Here is a 19,620-nt window from a genome sequence, read left to right on the forward strand (position 1 = left end):
TCATGACCCTATTGAAAAAATCCATCTGGAAATCCCGGTTGGATTTCCACATGGATATCAGCTGGATTTCCATGTGAATTCGTGTGGATTCCACATGGATTTTGCGTGGAATTCCACGCTGGATTTCCACTTTGATTCCATCTGGATTTTCTCAAAAATCCAGATGGATTTCTACGTTGATTCCATATGGATTTTTGAGAGAATCCAGATGGATTTCTACGTTGACTCCATATGGATTTTTGAGAAAATCCAGATGGATTTCCACGTTGATTCGATATGGATTTTTGAGAAAATCCAGATGGATTTCTACGTTGACTCCATAAGGATTTTTGAGAAAATCCAGATGGATTTCTACGTTGATTCCATATGGATTTTTGAGAGAATATCAGATGGATTTCTACGTTGACTCCATATGGATTTTTGAGAAAATCCAGATGGATTTCTACGTTGACTCCATATGGATTTTTGAGAAAATCCAGATGGATTTCCACGTTGATTACATATGGATTTTTGAGAAAATCCAGATGGATTTCCATGGTGACATATGGATTTTTGAGACAATCCAGATGGAATATCTGGTCATGTCGCATGGAATTTGGGGAAAATCTAGAATGATTTACTGATTATTCCGCATGGATTTTGCGTGGAATTCCACGCTGGATTTCCACTTTGATTCCATCTGGATTTTCTCAAAAATCCAGATGGATTTCTACGTTGACTCCATAAGGATTTTTGAGAAAATCCAGATGGATTTCCACGTTGATTCCATATGGATTTTTGAGAAAATCCAGATGGATTTCTACGTTGACTCCATAAGGATTTTTGAGAAAATCCAGATGGATTTCTACGTTGATTCCATATGGATTTTTGAGAGAATCCAGATAGATTTCCACGTTGATTACATATGGATTTTTGAGAAAATCCAGATAGATTTCCATGGTGACATATGGATTTTTGAGACAATCCAGATGGAATATCTGGTCATGTCGCATGGAATTTGGGGAAAATCTAGAATGATTTACTGATTATTCCGCATGGATTTTCCCGAAAATCCGGATGTTTCCTGGTAATTCTACATGAATTGAAAAGTGATATATAAAAATGAGGTTGATTTTTCGTGACTTTTAGAAGTTTTCATGATTAACAACAATAAAATTTTCATTAACATTTTTTTATACAAGACTTTATTCTTTATGAAGTGTGCGAGATACTCGACACTAACGCAACTTAGGATAGAATAATATAGCCTGTAAGGAAGAAAGTAGGTTATATGGAGCTCAATGTACGGTGATCAAAGTAATATGTATAGAATCCTTCTGATACAAATTGAAATGCTACCAATTAATTTTTTATTTCCAATACATATTAGGAACAGATAAAATGTAATCATCGCAATCAATACTTAAATAAACACATAGTTTATCAATATTCTGAGTTTCTGTTATATTAAGACTCAAGTTAATTCCAATGACTTTTTTTATGCAGTTCAACTCATCACTTATTGGATCATTATTGATTTCTATTTTTCTATATGTTGTGTACTCTTTGCCGTCCTCAATATTTATGAGAAACTGCTTAATCTGTATAAAACTGCCATCTTTTAGTATTGCAAAGGCATTATCTGATCTGTATAACAATTTTTCATTTGACTTAAATAAACATCCATCTTTAACCATTTTCCTGTATGCCCTTATTCTATTCGATGGTAATTGAAACTGTTCAATACCATCTTTATTCACAAGTGTCCTACCAAAATATCTGTAATTGAATTTTAAAGTTTTTTGGACAAACCCGTTTTCTAAATAATTTACATACTCTAAACACGCTGAATCTTCAATACTTTCAACATGTTTTTGTAATATCATTATACTCTCTTCAAAATTTACATGCCGACACACCTGGCTCAATACACCTTTGGCAGCATATATAGTTCGTTTTAATTTGCCATTACCTGATTCAAATACATAACTACTATGCGCATACAACGGGCCCCAGTCGGCAACACTTTGAGTTAAATGTAGCAGTTGATGAACGTTGAATGACATTGCGTCTTTTCCATACAGAAGCTGCACATTGAAAACAAATTTTTTTAGCAATAAATCTGCTCTCCTTAACTCTGTGATATTTGATCCATTTCTTAGTAATATATAATATGCTTCTACTAAGAGAGACCAGTGATTCATATAAACTTCAAATTCAGGAATGTCACGTGATAAATACTTCAATATTGGTAGACTATAAAAAAGGGTCCAATTCGACCATTCTGACGCTTTCCAATAAGCTCGTTCATTTATCGAACGTGATAATCGTACAAGTTGCGTAGGCACTTTAAAGTTTTCGATGTATCGATCAATTACTTTAATTCTATTTTTCGGAATCGAGTATGGTTTACCAGATGAAGCCACCCAATAGTTACAAAATTGGCAACTTATACCTTTATTAACGCAGTGCAGCGGGTCTGGAACAAACCCATCAATGATGTCGAAACTGTTCGCAAGTAACAAACAACTTACATTTTTGATACCAAGAACCGGAGCATTGAATTCAACTGATCTTTGCATGAGTTCAATTGTGGCACTTGCTGTTCTTCTTTCAGGATATTCATCCAGTATAGGATACTTCATAGCGTACCCAGTATCATGCCGAATACGAACACCTGGGTGCAAACACCAATTGCAGCCATAATAGCCATTGAATTGAACTGTACCTTGCATAGGTGCTCGCGCAACAGAATCTACACAACAATATAATACGTAAAGATATAGATTTTTCAATTGACCCGTATTTTGCAGTTGACATCGTATACCACCTTCTGTAAGTTTGTTGATGTAATCAACGAAGGGACGTAAAAAATATGTCATGTTAGGCTTATCACGTCCAAACCACAACGCACAAGTTATGCTTTTTGAAGAACGAACATTTTCTGGTACTTCATTCACAACAAGTTGTATTGGCCATATTGAGAATTTTGAACTTTTAAAAGTTGGAGATCCATCGCTATTAAATGTAATACTGATATAAGCCTCTTTACGATCGACTGGCAACGATGCTACAAATTTTTTGTATTTTTGACCATCGGAAATATCTCTAAAATTAACTGTAGGCTCTTTGTTACGTCGGGATACAACTTGAATATAGTAATCAGAATTGGCTTCGATCAGATTTCTTATGTTATTTACGACATCGATAATAACAAAATAATTAGTATACGATGGATCTTTCAAGTTTACGTCTTCATCGCAAACTTCACAAAATATTGTCCGCTGTTTCTTACCAAATTTCCCAATGTATACATTACATATTGGACATACAGCGTGATAATCAATACCACCTTCTGGATTGAATAGACTATCGACTTGATATCGATTCTCAGGAAAAATTACCTTGTTAAGAAATATATTTTGCATTTCAAACAAATCTACTATTCCCGTAGTCGGGATATGATATTTTTTAGCATACTTCATTACAGACAAAATCATTTCTAGTCTACTAACGCCTATTTGTAAAGGTTCGACTATATTGTATTCTTCATTTCGTATAATGTCATCTAATTTTGCAAATCTTCGCTTTTCGATTTTATCGTCATTGATGGACAGATTATTGAAATCGTCTTCTTCATCACTACTATTTGTAAAGTCATCTATATCTTCTGATATCGGATAACTGTCCTAAAGAGAATAAAAAAAATACCATTAATTATTATAGATGACGCAATATGTATTCTTATATTTTAACAAGCCTAACCCATATCGTCTTAATACGCTACACGTAATAAAATGGTGTTTGTCGTGTCATTCGAGAACGCGACAGTATTTTACTCTTTCTCCAAGCATAACTCATGTGAATGAATACGAAAAAATTGAGAGATACGCGTTTTTGAAGTTTAAGATCTTTCATTTTCAATAGTAGTCACAGAAAAGTAATAAAAAATACATGTCAACTACTTCTGATGTATTCTATGCATGATTCTAATATAATAATAATTTGAAGTGTTTTTTGTAGTATTAAGTTTTTTTGTAAAGTTGATTCTTTTTGAGTAAAATAATTATACACATTCGTAAAACACTATCTTGAAAAACCACCATTTTATAAAAATGCTGGCAGAAAAAAAATTTTCCCCGGATGGTTTCTAAAAGCTCAAACATCGGGACCGTGATTCCTGTTGATAAAATATTGGCTTGAACAGGCCTGTAACGAGTCGATTTGAACCTCGCGCCTTTTCACATTTGTGTGTGTGCGTGTGTAGATTCGTTGCGGATCACTGCGCATGAGCGAGGGTTAAATAAAATTAACGAACATCATAGCTCGCTCGCTCTGTTCGAACTGCCGTCCCGCCGACGTGACTGCATATCGTCGCGCTTGCTGCCGTCTCCGAAGCAGGATACAAGGCGAGGTCAACGCCGAAATTGTCACCTCTGTGATGCAACGAGACTGGAATTTATCATCTCGGAAACACCAGACTGGCATCGGTGGTTATGTATCTAGTTTCGTCGAGGCTTTTGAATTCGTTGCTCTCAAGGAATCCTCAACATTCACTACGTCATAGAATTTGTTTGTGATACAAGAAATAACAACGGTATTACCAATACCAGCGGACTTTGTTAATAAACGTAAGCATAAATCTAATTGAGCTCAATTACATTGTATTAATTATTCTAACGAATTATGATAGTAAATCTATCATAAATTTACAATCGTCACTCTACGCCAAAGAAAAGAATTAAATTTATTGGCAATTGAAATGCGGATACATAAATATGTGTGAATAGTGTGTGAATGCAGATATGATAATGTATGAATATTGTATGAATGTAGTTGTGATCACGTATGAATGTATTTAGTTTTAAGAAGTTTTAACTATTGAAAATAATGTATTGTGGCCAAAAGAAATACTGTGTTTATTATTTCAATAATCTTTCCTTCTCGTCGTGTGATTCGGGAGCTTAAGGAATTCATGTTCTACTGACTGTGAAAAGCCATTTTATTTACAAGTTGTCCTTTTAACCTATATAAATTTTACATTGGCGCCCGACCACGCGGCAACCTAACTCCTAAATTAAAAAATGCATGGCTAATTCCAATGAGTCCTCGACTTACGTGACGAGATCAGGAAGAACATCACACAAAATCGTTACTAATTTGTTTGGTACGAGTACGAGGTCACGAAACAACAACATGAATGTCATTCCTGACGATCCGAGAAATGAGGCGAGACGTCATCAGGCGGATCTAGAGAGGCAAGAAGCTGAAATACGGCGACTCACTCAACAATTGAATGAGCAAACGAATAATGGCAACAAACTTCAGGAAGAATTACAACAATCAAGAGAACAACTACGCCAAGTTCAAGAAAGTGTTCAACCTCAACAAAATAATATCCAGGTAGAGTCGGTTGCCGTACAGCGAAATTTCGTAAATGACTTTCTATCATTGATCGGAAACGTACAAGTAAATCAAATTGATATAACGGTCCCGTCATTTTCTGATGAAAATAGTGCAAATCCTCTGGAATTTTTAGATGAAGTGGAGAGATATTTCCGTTTAAAACAAATTCAATGTGAGAGAAAGCTACACGTGGTTACTATGTTACTTAAAAATAAAGTTAGAGCATGGATGGAATTACAAAATCCATTTGAGAATTATGATCAATTTAAAGTTGCCTTCATGGAAAATTTTTACACAGTAGAAGTACAAGTTAAAACTAAGAATCGGTGGTTGCAAGGGAAATTTAGCCCTCAAAATCATGAGAACTTACAATCATTTTATTATTCTCAGTTGAGAAAAGCAAATTTTATTAGACCAACTATGTCAATTTACGAAAAAAATTATTCAATTATTCAACAGTTACCTAAATCAGCAAAACTTGCGTTGGCTTCAATAGATTGTAACCAGAGTGATTTGATTGTTAAAACTTTAACAAATTTAGATCTTCTATTCGCAGAAAATAAAAGAAATTTTGAAAATAAATACAATTCACATAGTAATCATAACAATACACAAGCTCAAATCGGGCAAATAAATACTTATACTAATAGAGGTCGAGGTAGATTTAATAGAGTACGAAATAATTATAATCCCCAACGATATCATAACAGTAGACGTTATTCAAATAATAAACCTTCTCAAAATTTTAGTCAAAACAAATTTCAATTGCCTGATTTAACGATTCCACCTCCAAACATAAATAATAGGTCTCATTCAAATGGTACAATTATTGATGATAGCCAACAAAACAATTCAAACTTTAATAATTTAAACTGAAAAATGACGCATTGAATTATGGCTCATCAGTGCGTCAATATTATGACGTAATTAGAGATTTATCTCATGACGTAATAAATAGTGAGAGTCACACACAGTCAGAAATAAATAAAATACCTTCATCCCCCAGAGTTTTACTTGAAGTTGACAAATATAAGGTGTGGAGTCTTGTGGATAGTGGTAGTCAAATAACAGCAATATCAGAAAACTTTTATAACAAAATAAAAAATACAATACGCATATTAGAATTACCAGTAGCAAACGTAATAGTATCAACAGCTATAGGAAAAAAATCTACAACAGTTAAAAGACAAGTAGCATTAGATTTAAAAATTAATACAAAAATATTGTCGTTTTATTTCTTAGTGGTGCCCTTTTTGTCGACAGATATAATTCTGGGAAATGATTTCAACTTGAAATTTGGTATGATCATAGATTATTGGAAGACTCAATTGAGATTGAAAGATGAAGTGATCCCTACTCATTTGGTTTTGTTTGAGAGTGGAGATTTAGAAAGATTAATAATAAGAAATAAAGAAAAAGTAACTTGTATTCATATAATTAAAAATGAAAATATTAAAATTGATAATATATGCGAAACGCAAAATAATGAACTGAATGATTATCAGGATTTAAGAACCGTTGAGAGAAATAAAAATAATGGTATAAATATGAACAATTGTGAAATTAATCAAAATCCAACGGAAAATATTATTAGGAAAAATAATATAGAATATATTGACAATTTGTCTGATGTTTACAATGATCTTATGGATCTAGATATTGAGTTATTAGATACTTATAATAATTGTGTTAATATTAATCGCATATATATGAATAACATGAATACAAGAGTAATGCATAAAGAAAAAGAAAATGAAAAAAGTCTTGATGATCAACTTTACTCAATTGCGTTTTCAACTGAAAATCTAAGTGACGGGGAGAAACAAATTTTTCATGATCTTTTAATTAAATATAAAAAATTATTTGAGAATAAAACGGGATGTGCACTGGGTTATGAGCATAAATTGGTATTGAAAAATAATAATCCAAAAATTAATCGCTCGTATCCCGTACCATCAGCCTTACAGGAACCGGTACGTAGGGTTATTAATGAAATGTTAGAAGCAGGTATAATAGAACCTTCAATTAGTCCTTACTGTAGTCCTTTACGTATAGTGGTTAAGGAAGATGATTCATTAAGGGTTTGTTTGGATGCAAGACAAATAAATGATAACATTGAAGATGATTTGGAATCCCCCCCTGTTATAGCAGAAATAATGCAAAAGTTTTATGAATGCAAACATTTTTCAAAAATAGATTTACGAAATAGTTACTGGCAGGTAAAATTACACAAAGACTCAAGACCTTTAACCGCATTTAAATTTGACTCAAGACCATATCAATGGATTCGCGTGCCTTTTGGCATCAAAACAGCTGGCAGCGCGCTCATTAGAGCTTTTGCCATCTCACTTCAAACCTCTCTTCCAATTAATTTTAAATTTTTAGTTGAAGAAAATAACGAAGAAAAAATAGAAAAGAAAATACCTCTACAACTTTCTAATATAGAGAAAAATTTGATAACCTATGTAGATGATACTGCTATTGCGTCTAACACTTTTGAACGTCATATTCAGTTGTTACAAATAATTTTTCAAAAACTATTGCAAAATAATTTCACAATAAAAATTTCAAAATCAGAATTTTTCAAAAATGAAATCTTATTTCTTGGATATATTTTGTCGAATAAAGGCATAGAGCCAGACCCGAAGAGAATTGATGAAATAATTAAGTTTGAACATCCAAAAAATCAAGCACATTTACAGCAATTTTTAGGTGTATGTAATTACTACCGCAGGTTTGTTATGCGACATAGTGATTACATTTCGCCATTTCGAGATTTGTTGGCTGGGGATGCGGTTTGGCATTGGACAAATGAGCATGAGAGAAATTTTGAGGCCTTAAAACAAAATTTCGCTCGTGCAGTTTGCTTGAGTCACATCATACCTAATAGCCCATTTAAGTTGCAGTGTGATGGTAGCTTGATTGGTATAGGCGGCACATTATATCAAATTGACCAAGAAGAAAATCAATGTATAATTTCGGTAGCGAGTAGATGCTTAACATCTGAAGAAACTCGATATACTACTACCGAAATAGAATTACTAGCTATTATATATTGTGTTACAAAGTTTCGGTATTATTTGATAGGTGTCAAGTTCGAAATAATAACTGATCATAAAGGTCTGACATTTTTACAAAACACCGTTTACCATAATTCGCGCTTAATTAGATGGTCCCTGTTATTGCAACAATATTGTTATGATATATCTTATTGTAAGGGTACGGACAATGTAGTTGCTGATTTTTTCAGTCGTAATCCTATGGGAAGATTTCATAGAGAAACGGATAAAAAATTAATGATTGGTTTACTCAATACATTTATTTTTCCTTCTCAAATTAATGAAGTTTCTCCTTTGGTAATTATGGCAGTAAATGAGGAAAAACCGTCTTTAAAGCATATGTTAAAGAACTTAAATCAATTGCAATCACAGGACAGTTATTGTACATCAATCACGAATAAACTTCTTGCCAACAATAACAAAAAACAAACAGAAAACTTTGAAATATATCAACAAATCTTATTTCACCGCGAAAATAAAAGTCATTATTATCGTATTGTTATTCCAATTACATTAACAAATAAAATAATAAACTACGTTCATAACAAATTAGCCCATCCGGGTGTTTTTAAAACCTTAACTTATATCAAGCGATTTTATTACTGGAAATTCATGCATAAGCAAATAAAAAAGTTTGTATTAACATGTGATTTGTGTCAGAGGGTTAAGTATTTATCAGTCGCGATGGAGGGACCATATAATCAGGTTGCATCAAATTCACCTTCAGATTTGGTCACAGTCGATTATTATGGACCCCTCCCTCGCGCCAGGGGAGGAATGGAGTATGTATTTGTCGTCTTAAACGTGTTTTCAAAATTGGTACGTTTATACCCATTGAGAAAAGCTACCACAATAAGTTCACTCGATAAAATCTTGAATAAATACATTCCAGAATGCGGAAAGTTCGAGAGAATATTAAGCGACAATGGTACTCAGTTCACCTCACATAAATGGAGAGATTCGCTAGAAAACATAGGTGTCAAAGTCCTGTTTAGTAGTGTAAGGCATCCACAATCTAATCCCACTGAGAGAGTTATGCGTGAATTGGGTAGAATGTTTAGGACCTTGTGTAAGACGAGGCATACTACTTGGGTGAATCATATAAATACTATTGAAAACCTTCTAAATGTAACTACTCACTTTACTACAGGTTTCGCGCCAAACGAATTACATTTTGGAAAATCGATACAAGATGAAATACAAAAGTTGGTTGAGTTTCCAATGCAACCGAGAATTGATCATAAAATAATTATAACTCTTGCTAGAGAGAATATTCAAAAAAGTTTCAAAAAACGTTGTGAAAAACAAAAAATAATATCTAAAGTAAAACTTAATATAGGTGACTTAGTGATGTTACGTGTAAGACATTTATCAAAAGCGTTAGACAAGGTCACGCAGAAGTTTTTCGATATATTCGAAGGACCGTATCGTATTTCTAAAATAATCAGTGAAAATGCATTCGAAATAACTGAGTCTGAAGATTCCAGTGCGATTATTGGTACTTACAATCGCGCTAACTTGAGAAAGTATAAAAATAGATCCGATTCGTAACCTTTTTAGATCCAAATGATGACGAAATATAATTTTAAAACACGTAAATAAAATCTTAGTGATTATTTAAAATGTAAACTTCAAAACATGTATAGATAGATTTTAGGTATGGAATGAGTGAGGAGAATGAATGAGTACATTTAAGATAGGATAATTGTTTTGACGATGTGCTAAACCGAAAACCACGAATACTTATGAATTATTTGTAAAGATGTACATAGAATATCTAAAAAAATCATATATGGAAAATGACTTTAATTTGAGAATGAAATGTATGTATTGTAGAATTGATGATCTAAATTTATATTTAATTTGAAATGTGTGAATCATGGAATTGAGGAAGACGACGCTTAATACTGACTAAAGCAGATCATGAATGTCAGTCTACCCAAGCCTATATGGACTTCTTCTCAACCCTCATAAGTCCAGGGGAGGAATGTAACGAGTCGATTTGAACCTCGCGCCTTTTCACATTTGTGTGTGTGCGTGTGTAGATTCGTTGCGGATCACTGCGCATGAGCGAGGGTTAAATAAAATTAACGAACATCATAGCTCGCTCGCTCTGTTCGAACTGCCGTCCCGCCGACGTGACTGCATATCGTCGCGCTTGCTGCCGTCTCCGAAGCAGGATACAAGGCGAGGTCAACGCCGAAATTGTCACCTCTGTGATGCAACGAGACTGGAATTTATCATCTCGGAAACACCAGACTGGCATCGGTGGTTATGTATCTAGTTTCGTCGAGGCTTTTGAATTCGTTGCTCTCAAGGAATCCTCAACATTCACTACGTCATAGAATTTGTTTGTGATACAAGAAATAACAACGGTATTACCAATACCAGCGGACTTTGTTAATAAACGTAAGCATAAATCTAATTGAGCTCAATTACATTGTATTAATTATTCTAACGAATTATGATAGTAAATCTATCATAAATTTACAATCGTCACTCTACGCCAAAGAAAAGAATTAAATTTATTGGCAATTGAAATGCGGATACATAAATATGTGTGAATAGTGTGTGAATGCAGATATGATAATGTATGAATATTGTATGAATGTAGTTGTGATCACGTATGAATGTATTTAGTTTTAAGAAGTTTTAACTATTGAAAATAATGTATTGTGGCCAAAAGAAATACTGTGTTTATTATTTCAATAATCTTTCCTTCTCGTCGTGTGATTCGGGAGCTTAAGGAATTCATGTTCTACTGACTGTGAAAAGCCATTTTATTTACAAGTTGTCCTTTTAACCTATATAAATTTTACAGGCCGCACCAGGAAAACAATCGAGAAAAGAATTTTTTCTAATCATCAAAAGATGGGTATTTTTTTATTAAAACGACAAATTAATAAGATTGTTGATAATTTATCATAGAACTGATTCCGGATTCTGAAAGAGCACCTTCGAAAACCCCCTAAATAGGTTTTTAGGAAGAAGTCACTTTTTATTTTTCTGTATGAATTGTGAGCTTGAAATTGGGTGCGCAAAAATGCGGTTTTGCGCATTAATGGGTTAAGAGAATCTATTTATAATTATGCTTTATGATATGAATTTAAATCTGCGATGACAACAACATGGCACATTCGGATTAATATAGTAATCTAAAGAGTGCGGGAAAAGAACACGAGAGGAGAATCTCTTTCCTGAACATGTTGGATACGGTATTTCATGATACGACGTGCAGAAGGTTCGATTTTCAACGGACGATTTTTGCGGAGCGTACGGGAAAGTCGTATTTGCCGGAGGGAGTGTCGAAAAATATTTTTTTTATATTAATATTTTTGACGCAGCAGTAAAATATTGAAAATAATATATTTGAATAAGAGCCGTTTTTAAAAAATATCTTTAGTACAAAAAAACCTACGAGATTCATCTGGAATTAATTGAAATAATTTACTTAGAATCCACCTGGAAATCAAGGTGGAATACATGTATATCAAAGTGAAAATCCAACTGGAAATCCATTTGGAATCCATACATCTAATCAACTAGAAATCCAGACCGGATAATTTTAATAGGATATTTCAAATTTTTCAATATTTTTTCAATTTTTTCAATAAACCTATATATCTAATTTATTAATGTTTAATATTAATTTTTAACATATTATTATTTGATATATTTTTTTCAATAAATTTTATTTTTCCTAATTTTTTCTATTTAAAAGTTAATTTAGCGCTCTTTGAATTTAAGAAAAAGCATTAGAAATAAGGACGTTTTCACGTACTGCAATTGCGAAAAAATTTCGTTCCAAAAACAATTAAAAAGTCCATAAAAAAAATGTTCAGTGAAATTTTATACCATATTCACGAGTATTTTTCGACGCTATATGACCTACATAAAGAAAGGAAAAATTAAGAATTTGCACATGTCATGCATCCCTTTTTAAGTAAACAGTATATAAGATTTTTCAAACAGCATATAAAATATTATTTATTTCTATTTGTAGTGAATATATATATTTTTTAGCTTTAAGTAAAGATCCTGCTCTACTGATTTTAATACAGATATTCTTTAAAGATTGATATAAATAATCATCAAACGTTCAAAGATTATAAGTTGATATAGCGAAGATTTATGAGATTGACCAATATTTTTATTTAAAAAAAATGACAAATGAAACAAATTTCATATTTATAAAAATTTTTAAAGAATATCTCTATTCAATTATTATAGAATCAGTAAAATCCTTCTCACTTGATCAGCTAGAGAAAATATTTACTCTGAAAAATATATCATTTTTATACTCATAAAACAAATCAGTACTTTTCATAAGTAATAAAAAAGAAAAGAAAATATTGCACTATAAAAAATTAGCTTCCCCTCAATCAATTTACTGGATCTATCTTTAGTTACTAAAATCATCATACAAGTATATTTTCATTTATTAGACAAATACGAAAGATGTACATAATATGTATGCAATACTCAAATATAATTTATGAATTAATTTGCTTTACTTAATTATATCACAATTTTTATGAAACTTATAGATAATAGCTACATATAAGGCATCAGTACACAATTTTTTTAATTATACAAGGTGTCAAATAAGTAACGGAACAAGGCTGTAGCTTTTTAAGTACAGATTATTAGACCAAGGTCAAGGTCATTCCTTTAGTAACTTTCAACGCGGAATCCGATGGTGACCTTGGATTTGACCTTGAGATTGACCTTCAAGGTTATTTCAAGATCAACTTTGTTTTTTTAAATGGGAACCCCTATTTTTGACAACAGCAATCGAAAGAGCGGAAAATTTTACGTCCAAAACGGTATTTTAAAATTTTTTTTCATGGCCTTGAGAAGGTCGATTTAAGGTCAAATGCTTGAAAAACTGCCTAAAAGCGTTTTTTTAATTTTTAAGATATCGAAAAATGACCTCTACAAAATTTGTTCAGAACAGAGTGGGCCACCCAATGCACCAAAAACCTTTGACCTTTAACCTCATTTTGAAGGTCATTTCAAGGTCGAAGTGTTTTTTGTAATGTGGAAACCCCTATTTTTGACCCCGGATTCGCATATAGCGCGAAATCAGAAAGAAACATTCAAAACGCAGTGAGTGGAAAAAACTTATCCTGCAAAAAAACTGTACCTATGTCTCTGCTTGCTCCTCATTTAAAACAACTTGACTTTCGGTTTGGATAACCCGTTACTTTATTATTCAAACAATTAAAGGTCAAAGATAAGGTCACTGTAACATGCTCTCAGTAGAATTTAATAAATTTAGCCCGAAACATTTTGTAAATGTTTCGCGAATAATATTGGATCTAAATTTCACATGACCTTAGCGATGAACGTCGTAGATCAATCGAAACTCAACATAATACCTTATCCAAACGTCGGATTTCGCGCTATGTTCTAATCCGGGGTCAAAAAGAGGGGTTTCCATTACAAAAAACACTTCGACCTTGAAATGACCTTCAAAATGAGGTTAAAGGTCAAAGGTTTTTGGTGCATTGGGTGGCCCACTCTGTTCTGAACAAATTTTGTAGAGGTCATTTTTCGATATCTTAAAAATTAAAAAAACGCTTTTAGGCAGTTTTTCAAGCATTTGACCTTAAATCGACCTTCTCAAGGCCATGAAAAAAAATTTAAAAATACCGTTTTGGACGTAAAATTTTCCGCTCTTTCGATTGCCGTTGTCAAAAATAGGGGTTCCATTTAAAAAAACAAAGTTGACCTTAAAATAACCTTGAAGGTCAATCTCAAGGTCAAATCCAAGGTCACCATCGGATTCCGCGTTGAAAGTTACTAAAGGAATGACCTTGACCTTGGTCTAATAATCTGTACCTAAAAAGCTACAGCCTTGTTCTGTTACTTATTTGACACCTTGTATACATACATAGCTGGGAGTCATGAAGTTTTGATCAGCAACAATTGTATCAGATTCATTATAGGCATCGATATTCATATGTGTTACGGTACTGACATCTGAAAAATTGAACACACAAATTGAGAATCCATTAATAAATATAAAGATAATAACTTTACATGCAAGACTAAAAAGTGTTTCTATTATTATACTTTGTATATCATCTTGAATATTGTCATGAATATAATTTGACTGTTCACTTGTACAACTATTATTTCTCAACGAAGGGATATCAGAGTTTGCTGAAGAAGACTTCTGTGAAAATCCACTTGCAATATAAGTAATTGAGTATTGTATAAAAATACATATTGAGTTTGTTACTATTTAAAATATGCTGCATAATTTAAAGATAATTTAAATTTAATGACAAGAGAAGTATCTATTAATTGTTCATACCATTTGGAAGATCATTCAAGGATTGATTTTCATCAGAAAAAGGTTGCCGCAAACTTCTAAATATACTATCAGTATCAAGTGATGAATAATCATTCAAATCTGTTGAAGTTGAATTGAGCATCTCATTATTCTCGATGGTCTCACGAGTCACACTAGAACTTTCAGAATCCATGATTTGATGTGAAAAATTTAATAGAAATAAAAAAAATGCCAACACTAATTCATTAGTGGTACGAGGATTTGTTATTGCTTGATAATTGTTAGATGTTAGGTATCAGCCGGTAGAGTCGAGGTATCAGATGTTAGTACTCATAAATAAAAAATTTGAGAAAATTACTAAAAAAGTTTACGGCAAATTATTGTTCCTACATTGCTTTGCTAAATTAGGTGGACAATCTTTATTATTCATCTCTATATTGGTAAGCTATATGTGATTTACAAAAAATTGTTGCATACTTACTACTCCCTTGACAGTGACTGACGAATTTTACCGTCAATTTATCGGTCATTGTACTTACAGCTCATGCTTTTGACATTTATAGTTTTTTCATACTAATTCAAAATAATCAAGGCATTCAAAATCCATTGTTCTTCAAAATTTGTCAAGTAGATTTGTAAAACTGCAGTGATGGCAAACAAATTTCAAGAGGATTATTACGCAAAAATAAAATATCATGAAGATAATGTGCGGAGCACGGTTTTAGTTTCAGATATTTTAGAATTTAAAGATAATCCGAAGGAAGCAATACAAAATTTTAATAAATTAGCAGTTTACTCCATCTTATGGAGAGATAGAAATGATAAACCTGTCAAACTGGCAATACAAGTTTCGGCAATTAAAAGTAAGTTCCATTATTGTATGGTATAGTATAATATTATAATTATATTATATACGTTTATATAACATTCATTATATATTAACATAATTAATTAGTATTAATTCAAAAAGTTTGATTATAACATACAGTCACAATTATAATATACAAGTAAAATATATAATTTTTTTTTAACGTACAATAAAGGATCATCCTTTCCATTTTCATATCCATAATATAAAAATAAAATACATAATTCAAAAAGTTTGAAGCGAACAAAATTATCTAAAATATTAAGTGATGGTTTGTCATGTTATCAAAATAGAAATATAATTATGGAACATATAAAAAGCTGATTTTCATGATTTTGATAATGAACAGTAAAAAAATTATCCTTTAAGCAGCAGCTTGTTCTCATCTTAACATTTTAAAAGTTGTAAGAATCAAAGATTACATATCTCTACAAGCGATAATCATTATGAACCATGGACCACATAATTAAACACAAGTAAAATAAATAAGTTATTTATAATATACAATAAAGGATCCTTTCCATTTTCATATACATAATATACATATGAACCATCATTTTATATTTTTGATAATTTTGTTCGCTTCAAACTTTTTGAATTATAATAATGTGATGTTTTATTTGTATATTGTGTATATGAAAATGGAAAGGATCCTTTATTGTACGAATCACTTACACATAAGCAATCAAATATCAAATATCAGCTTTAAAACCAAGTTGTTATATAAAAAGTTATTTACTTTTAAATATATTAAACAAATAATTTATTATTAATTCAAAATAATTTTTATAGAATGAGCAATTTATTCTAATTACTTAAAAGTATAATAAAGCATTTGAATAAATTTACAGTAAAGTATTAATTAAATTGCTTTCAATTAAATCAAAATTGTGTATTGTTATTGTTATTAAATGGTTACTTCAAGGACTAAGTTCAGTTTTGAACTCTGCAGAGTTACACAAGGTACCTGTACGCATATAGCCTTGGTTCCCTATAGTTATGAGAGGTATGCATATATATATATGTGTGTGTGTGTGTGTGTGTGTGTGTGTGTGTGTGTGTGTGTGTGTGTGTGTGTGTGTGTGTGTGTGTAGCATTCGGCATTTTTTTAAATAGTAAACTTTTTCTATGTAGGCATTGTAACAGGGTGCAACTTAATTAAATCCCGGCGAGTTATGGCTATTCTTATCCGACGTTACAGCATTTAATTGAAAATTATTAGATAAATCTGTTTCAAACATCAAACTAATTAACAAAACAAATAATGTGTTGAGCGCGCGACGCGTAGTCGATAGTATGCGTAGTCGTTTTAATTTGGACTAGTGACGTCACTAGTCCAAATTAAAAATTGTAAACGTCGGATTACAAAAACTATTCTTTAGAGAGATAGCATCAAAATCCATATCAAAATCCTAGCTATAAGGTCAAAATCCACTTGGAAATCCAGATGGATGGATTCGATATATCCACTTGGAAATCCAAGTTAATCGTTAGTGTATTTCCAGGTGGATATCCATGAACAATTTCCAAATGTGACGGTATACCCAGATCATATTTTCTGAATGAACTTAAAATTGATTTGTTTGTTCATTTTTATGAACGTTTTAATAACAATCCTTACTTTCTAGTGATAAGAAATGCTTTAGAATTAGAACAATTCCAAGAAAAAAGAGGGAATTTCAACGTGCTTCATGACTCGGTAATCGACCGTTATTATGAAAAATATGAGACAGACGAAGATTCTAACAATGATTGTCAAAATAAGTCACCTACAGTATTGAAGCCAAATCCCAAAGTAAACATAGTTAGATAAGCAACTCAGGAAACAGCAGTTGGTAAGTTGGATGACCAATATAGTCAGATTTATAGTTTCAAAACATTGATTATACCTACAATGTTTCATCTGATTTTGCTGTAAATAGTATAGTCAGGATATAGGGTTTAAAAGTCTTGGCTCCAAAAGCGGTCCAAAACATTGTTTAATTTGCAATAAACTGCCAGGAAAAAAATCCTTTTTTTAGTTTTTTGCCCGTAACTTTTATCTATAGGTCATGCATTTCATAAGATTACAAGCAAGTTTGCCTAATTGTTACATTGAAGGACTCGAAAAATGCTATGAAACACAATTATTTGTTTGGAAATATTCCCATCTTGATCGGAAAACTCCAGCTGGAAATCCTGACGTATATCTTCTCACTCTTACTTACTAATCAAATTCGCTAATACCTGAGCTGTTTTCTCGACTTGGAAATCTATTGGTTGGATCTTACATCAAAATAGCTTATTGATCTGAGCACTGGTAACCCTAGAGCATGTTGTCGTCTTAGATTTGAATGCAAGTGAATGGATAAATAATTATAAACATTTCTTCTTGAGATCATTAAATATACTAACATATCATTAAGTATATTAAAAACCAAATTCAACATATTTTTTTGTTTAAATAAATTCAAAATATGAATAGACTAGGTAATAGAGTATGCTTGAGACATTGACAACATTCTTAAGAGTAACATGTGCTCGGATAATCTATGCAGTTGCAAGATCCTATTAAAACCAAGATGAGAAAACAGCTCAAGCTGATTAGTGAGCAAGAGTTTAAACCACGTTCGGATTATTTTATTCATGTATTTATTTATATTTTTGTATTAACTTTGTACGGTTTTATAAATATTTTTAGTACAAAAGAACATATGAAATTCACCTGGTATTTTAGCAAATTTCTACGTGGAAACCACTTTGAAATCCACCTGGAAAATACCTAGATTTCAGTTAAATCTATATGAACCTATCTGGAAATCCACCAAGAATTCACCTGAAATCCATCATGGATATTCATAAAAACTATGTAATCCATTTGAATGCAGCCGGATTTTTTCGCGAATCGTTTTATTCCAGACCAATAAAAAAAGTTATAGGCTGAAGTAGAAAAAAGTTTTTTTCCGGCAGTTTAGTGCAAACTAAAGAATGTTCCGGAACACTTTTAAAGTCAAATTTCTCCTATATTCTTAGCACTATTCGAAGCAGAACTATCGAAACATTGCATTGACTAATATTGTTTTGTTTCTTTGTAAGATTCCTTTTCAGTTTTCTCAAAAATATAAATAAGCTCCATAAGGTGATGGGTCATTAAAATTGACTTTAAAATCAATTCAGAATTCGAACTCAATTTATAATTCGAACTCGATTTTTACTTTTAAAAAGACGTCTTTTTTTGTCTAGTATTATATAAAGATGATAATTTCAGAATTGTCACAAAGATGCGCAGAAAGCAGTATTAGCTCAAATGGATAAATTTACAACTGCAAAAACTCTGTTTTATGACAGCGATGAAACTCAGTTTGAGCCACTCAGCACTAATGCAACAGCTGCTATTTCAAATTTGAGCGCAACTCGATCAATTGAACATAAGCCGAACGCCAGAATAAAAGAGTTAGAAAAAGAAGTTAACTTTCTCCAGGAAAATAATAGAAAACTGAAAAACTCATTGGAGGTCATAAATGAAAGATTCGAGACACTTCGAATCATTAATGAGCGGTTGCAAACAAAAAATCTGACTCTTGAGAGAAAAATTGAAGAAATGACAAATAGTAAATATGTTACAGTGGAGGTAATTATAATAATATTATCTTCATTATGTATTATAACTATATATTTTCCACGTGTGAATAGCACAGTTGAGCACCAGCCCTCGTGGATTATCGCACATAACTTTTGACCTTGACGTCGAAAGCCGAGAGAATCGACGCGTACTCGGGTGCTAGCTCCTCTTCGAGCCCCGTTAAATGTAGGGACGCGTTTGCGTCTGCTGCGTTCTTGAGTCGGAGCGTTTCAGCTAGCTAGAATGGATCGCGAAAGCGCGATCGCGTTACTCAGGGGAAACGTTCGTGCGCAGGAAATGAGGTGATAGCAGGTTGCATTTGCAGGTTAATTGATCCACTCGCGGATAGAGCTTTTCATGAGCCGTAGGACTCCTTTATTAATAAAAGAGAAGAGCGGAAAAGAAA

The 19,620-nt window shown here is 32.2% G+C and overlaps 2 protein-coding genes across 2 annotated transcripts in view; one reads left to right on the forward strand and one right to left on the reverse strand.

The window, feature by feature from the left end:
* LOC131675601 (casein kinase I-like) overlaps positions 1 to 19,620 on the reverse strand; it is a 567,349-nt gene that overhangs the window by 61,464 nt on the left and 486,265 nt on the right. The gene's annotated exons all lie outside the window — the stretch shown is intronic.
* On the forward strand, positions 5,058 to 6,761 carry LOC131675602 (uncharacterized). The gene is made up of 2 exons (XM_058954634.1): positions 5,058 to 5,382; positions 6,649 to 6,761. Exons 1-2 carry the CDS (start codon positions 5,068 to 5,070, stop codon positions 6,652 to 6,654), a joined length of 321 nt encoding a protein of 106 aa, XP_058810617.1. The 5' UTR covers positions 5,058 to 5,067; the 3' UTR covers positions 6,655 to 6,761.

The sequence above is a fragment of the Phymastichus coffea genome, unplaced genomic scaffold (assembly GCF_024137745.1).
Source record: "Phymastichus coffea isolate CEN01 unplaced genomic scaffold, Cenicafe_Pcof_1.1 PCOF00027, whole genome shotgun sequence".
Taxonomy (NCBI): Eukaryota; Metazoa; Arthropoda; class Insecta; order Hymenoptera; family Eulophidae; genus Phymastichus; species Phymastichus coffea.

Bases quoted from the DNA above. Each gene is read 5' to 3' on its own strand.
- LOC131675602 (XM_058954634.1), top strand. From the start codon at position 5,068: ATGGCTAATTCCAATGAGTCCTCGACTTACGTGACGAGATCAGGAAGA.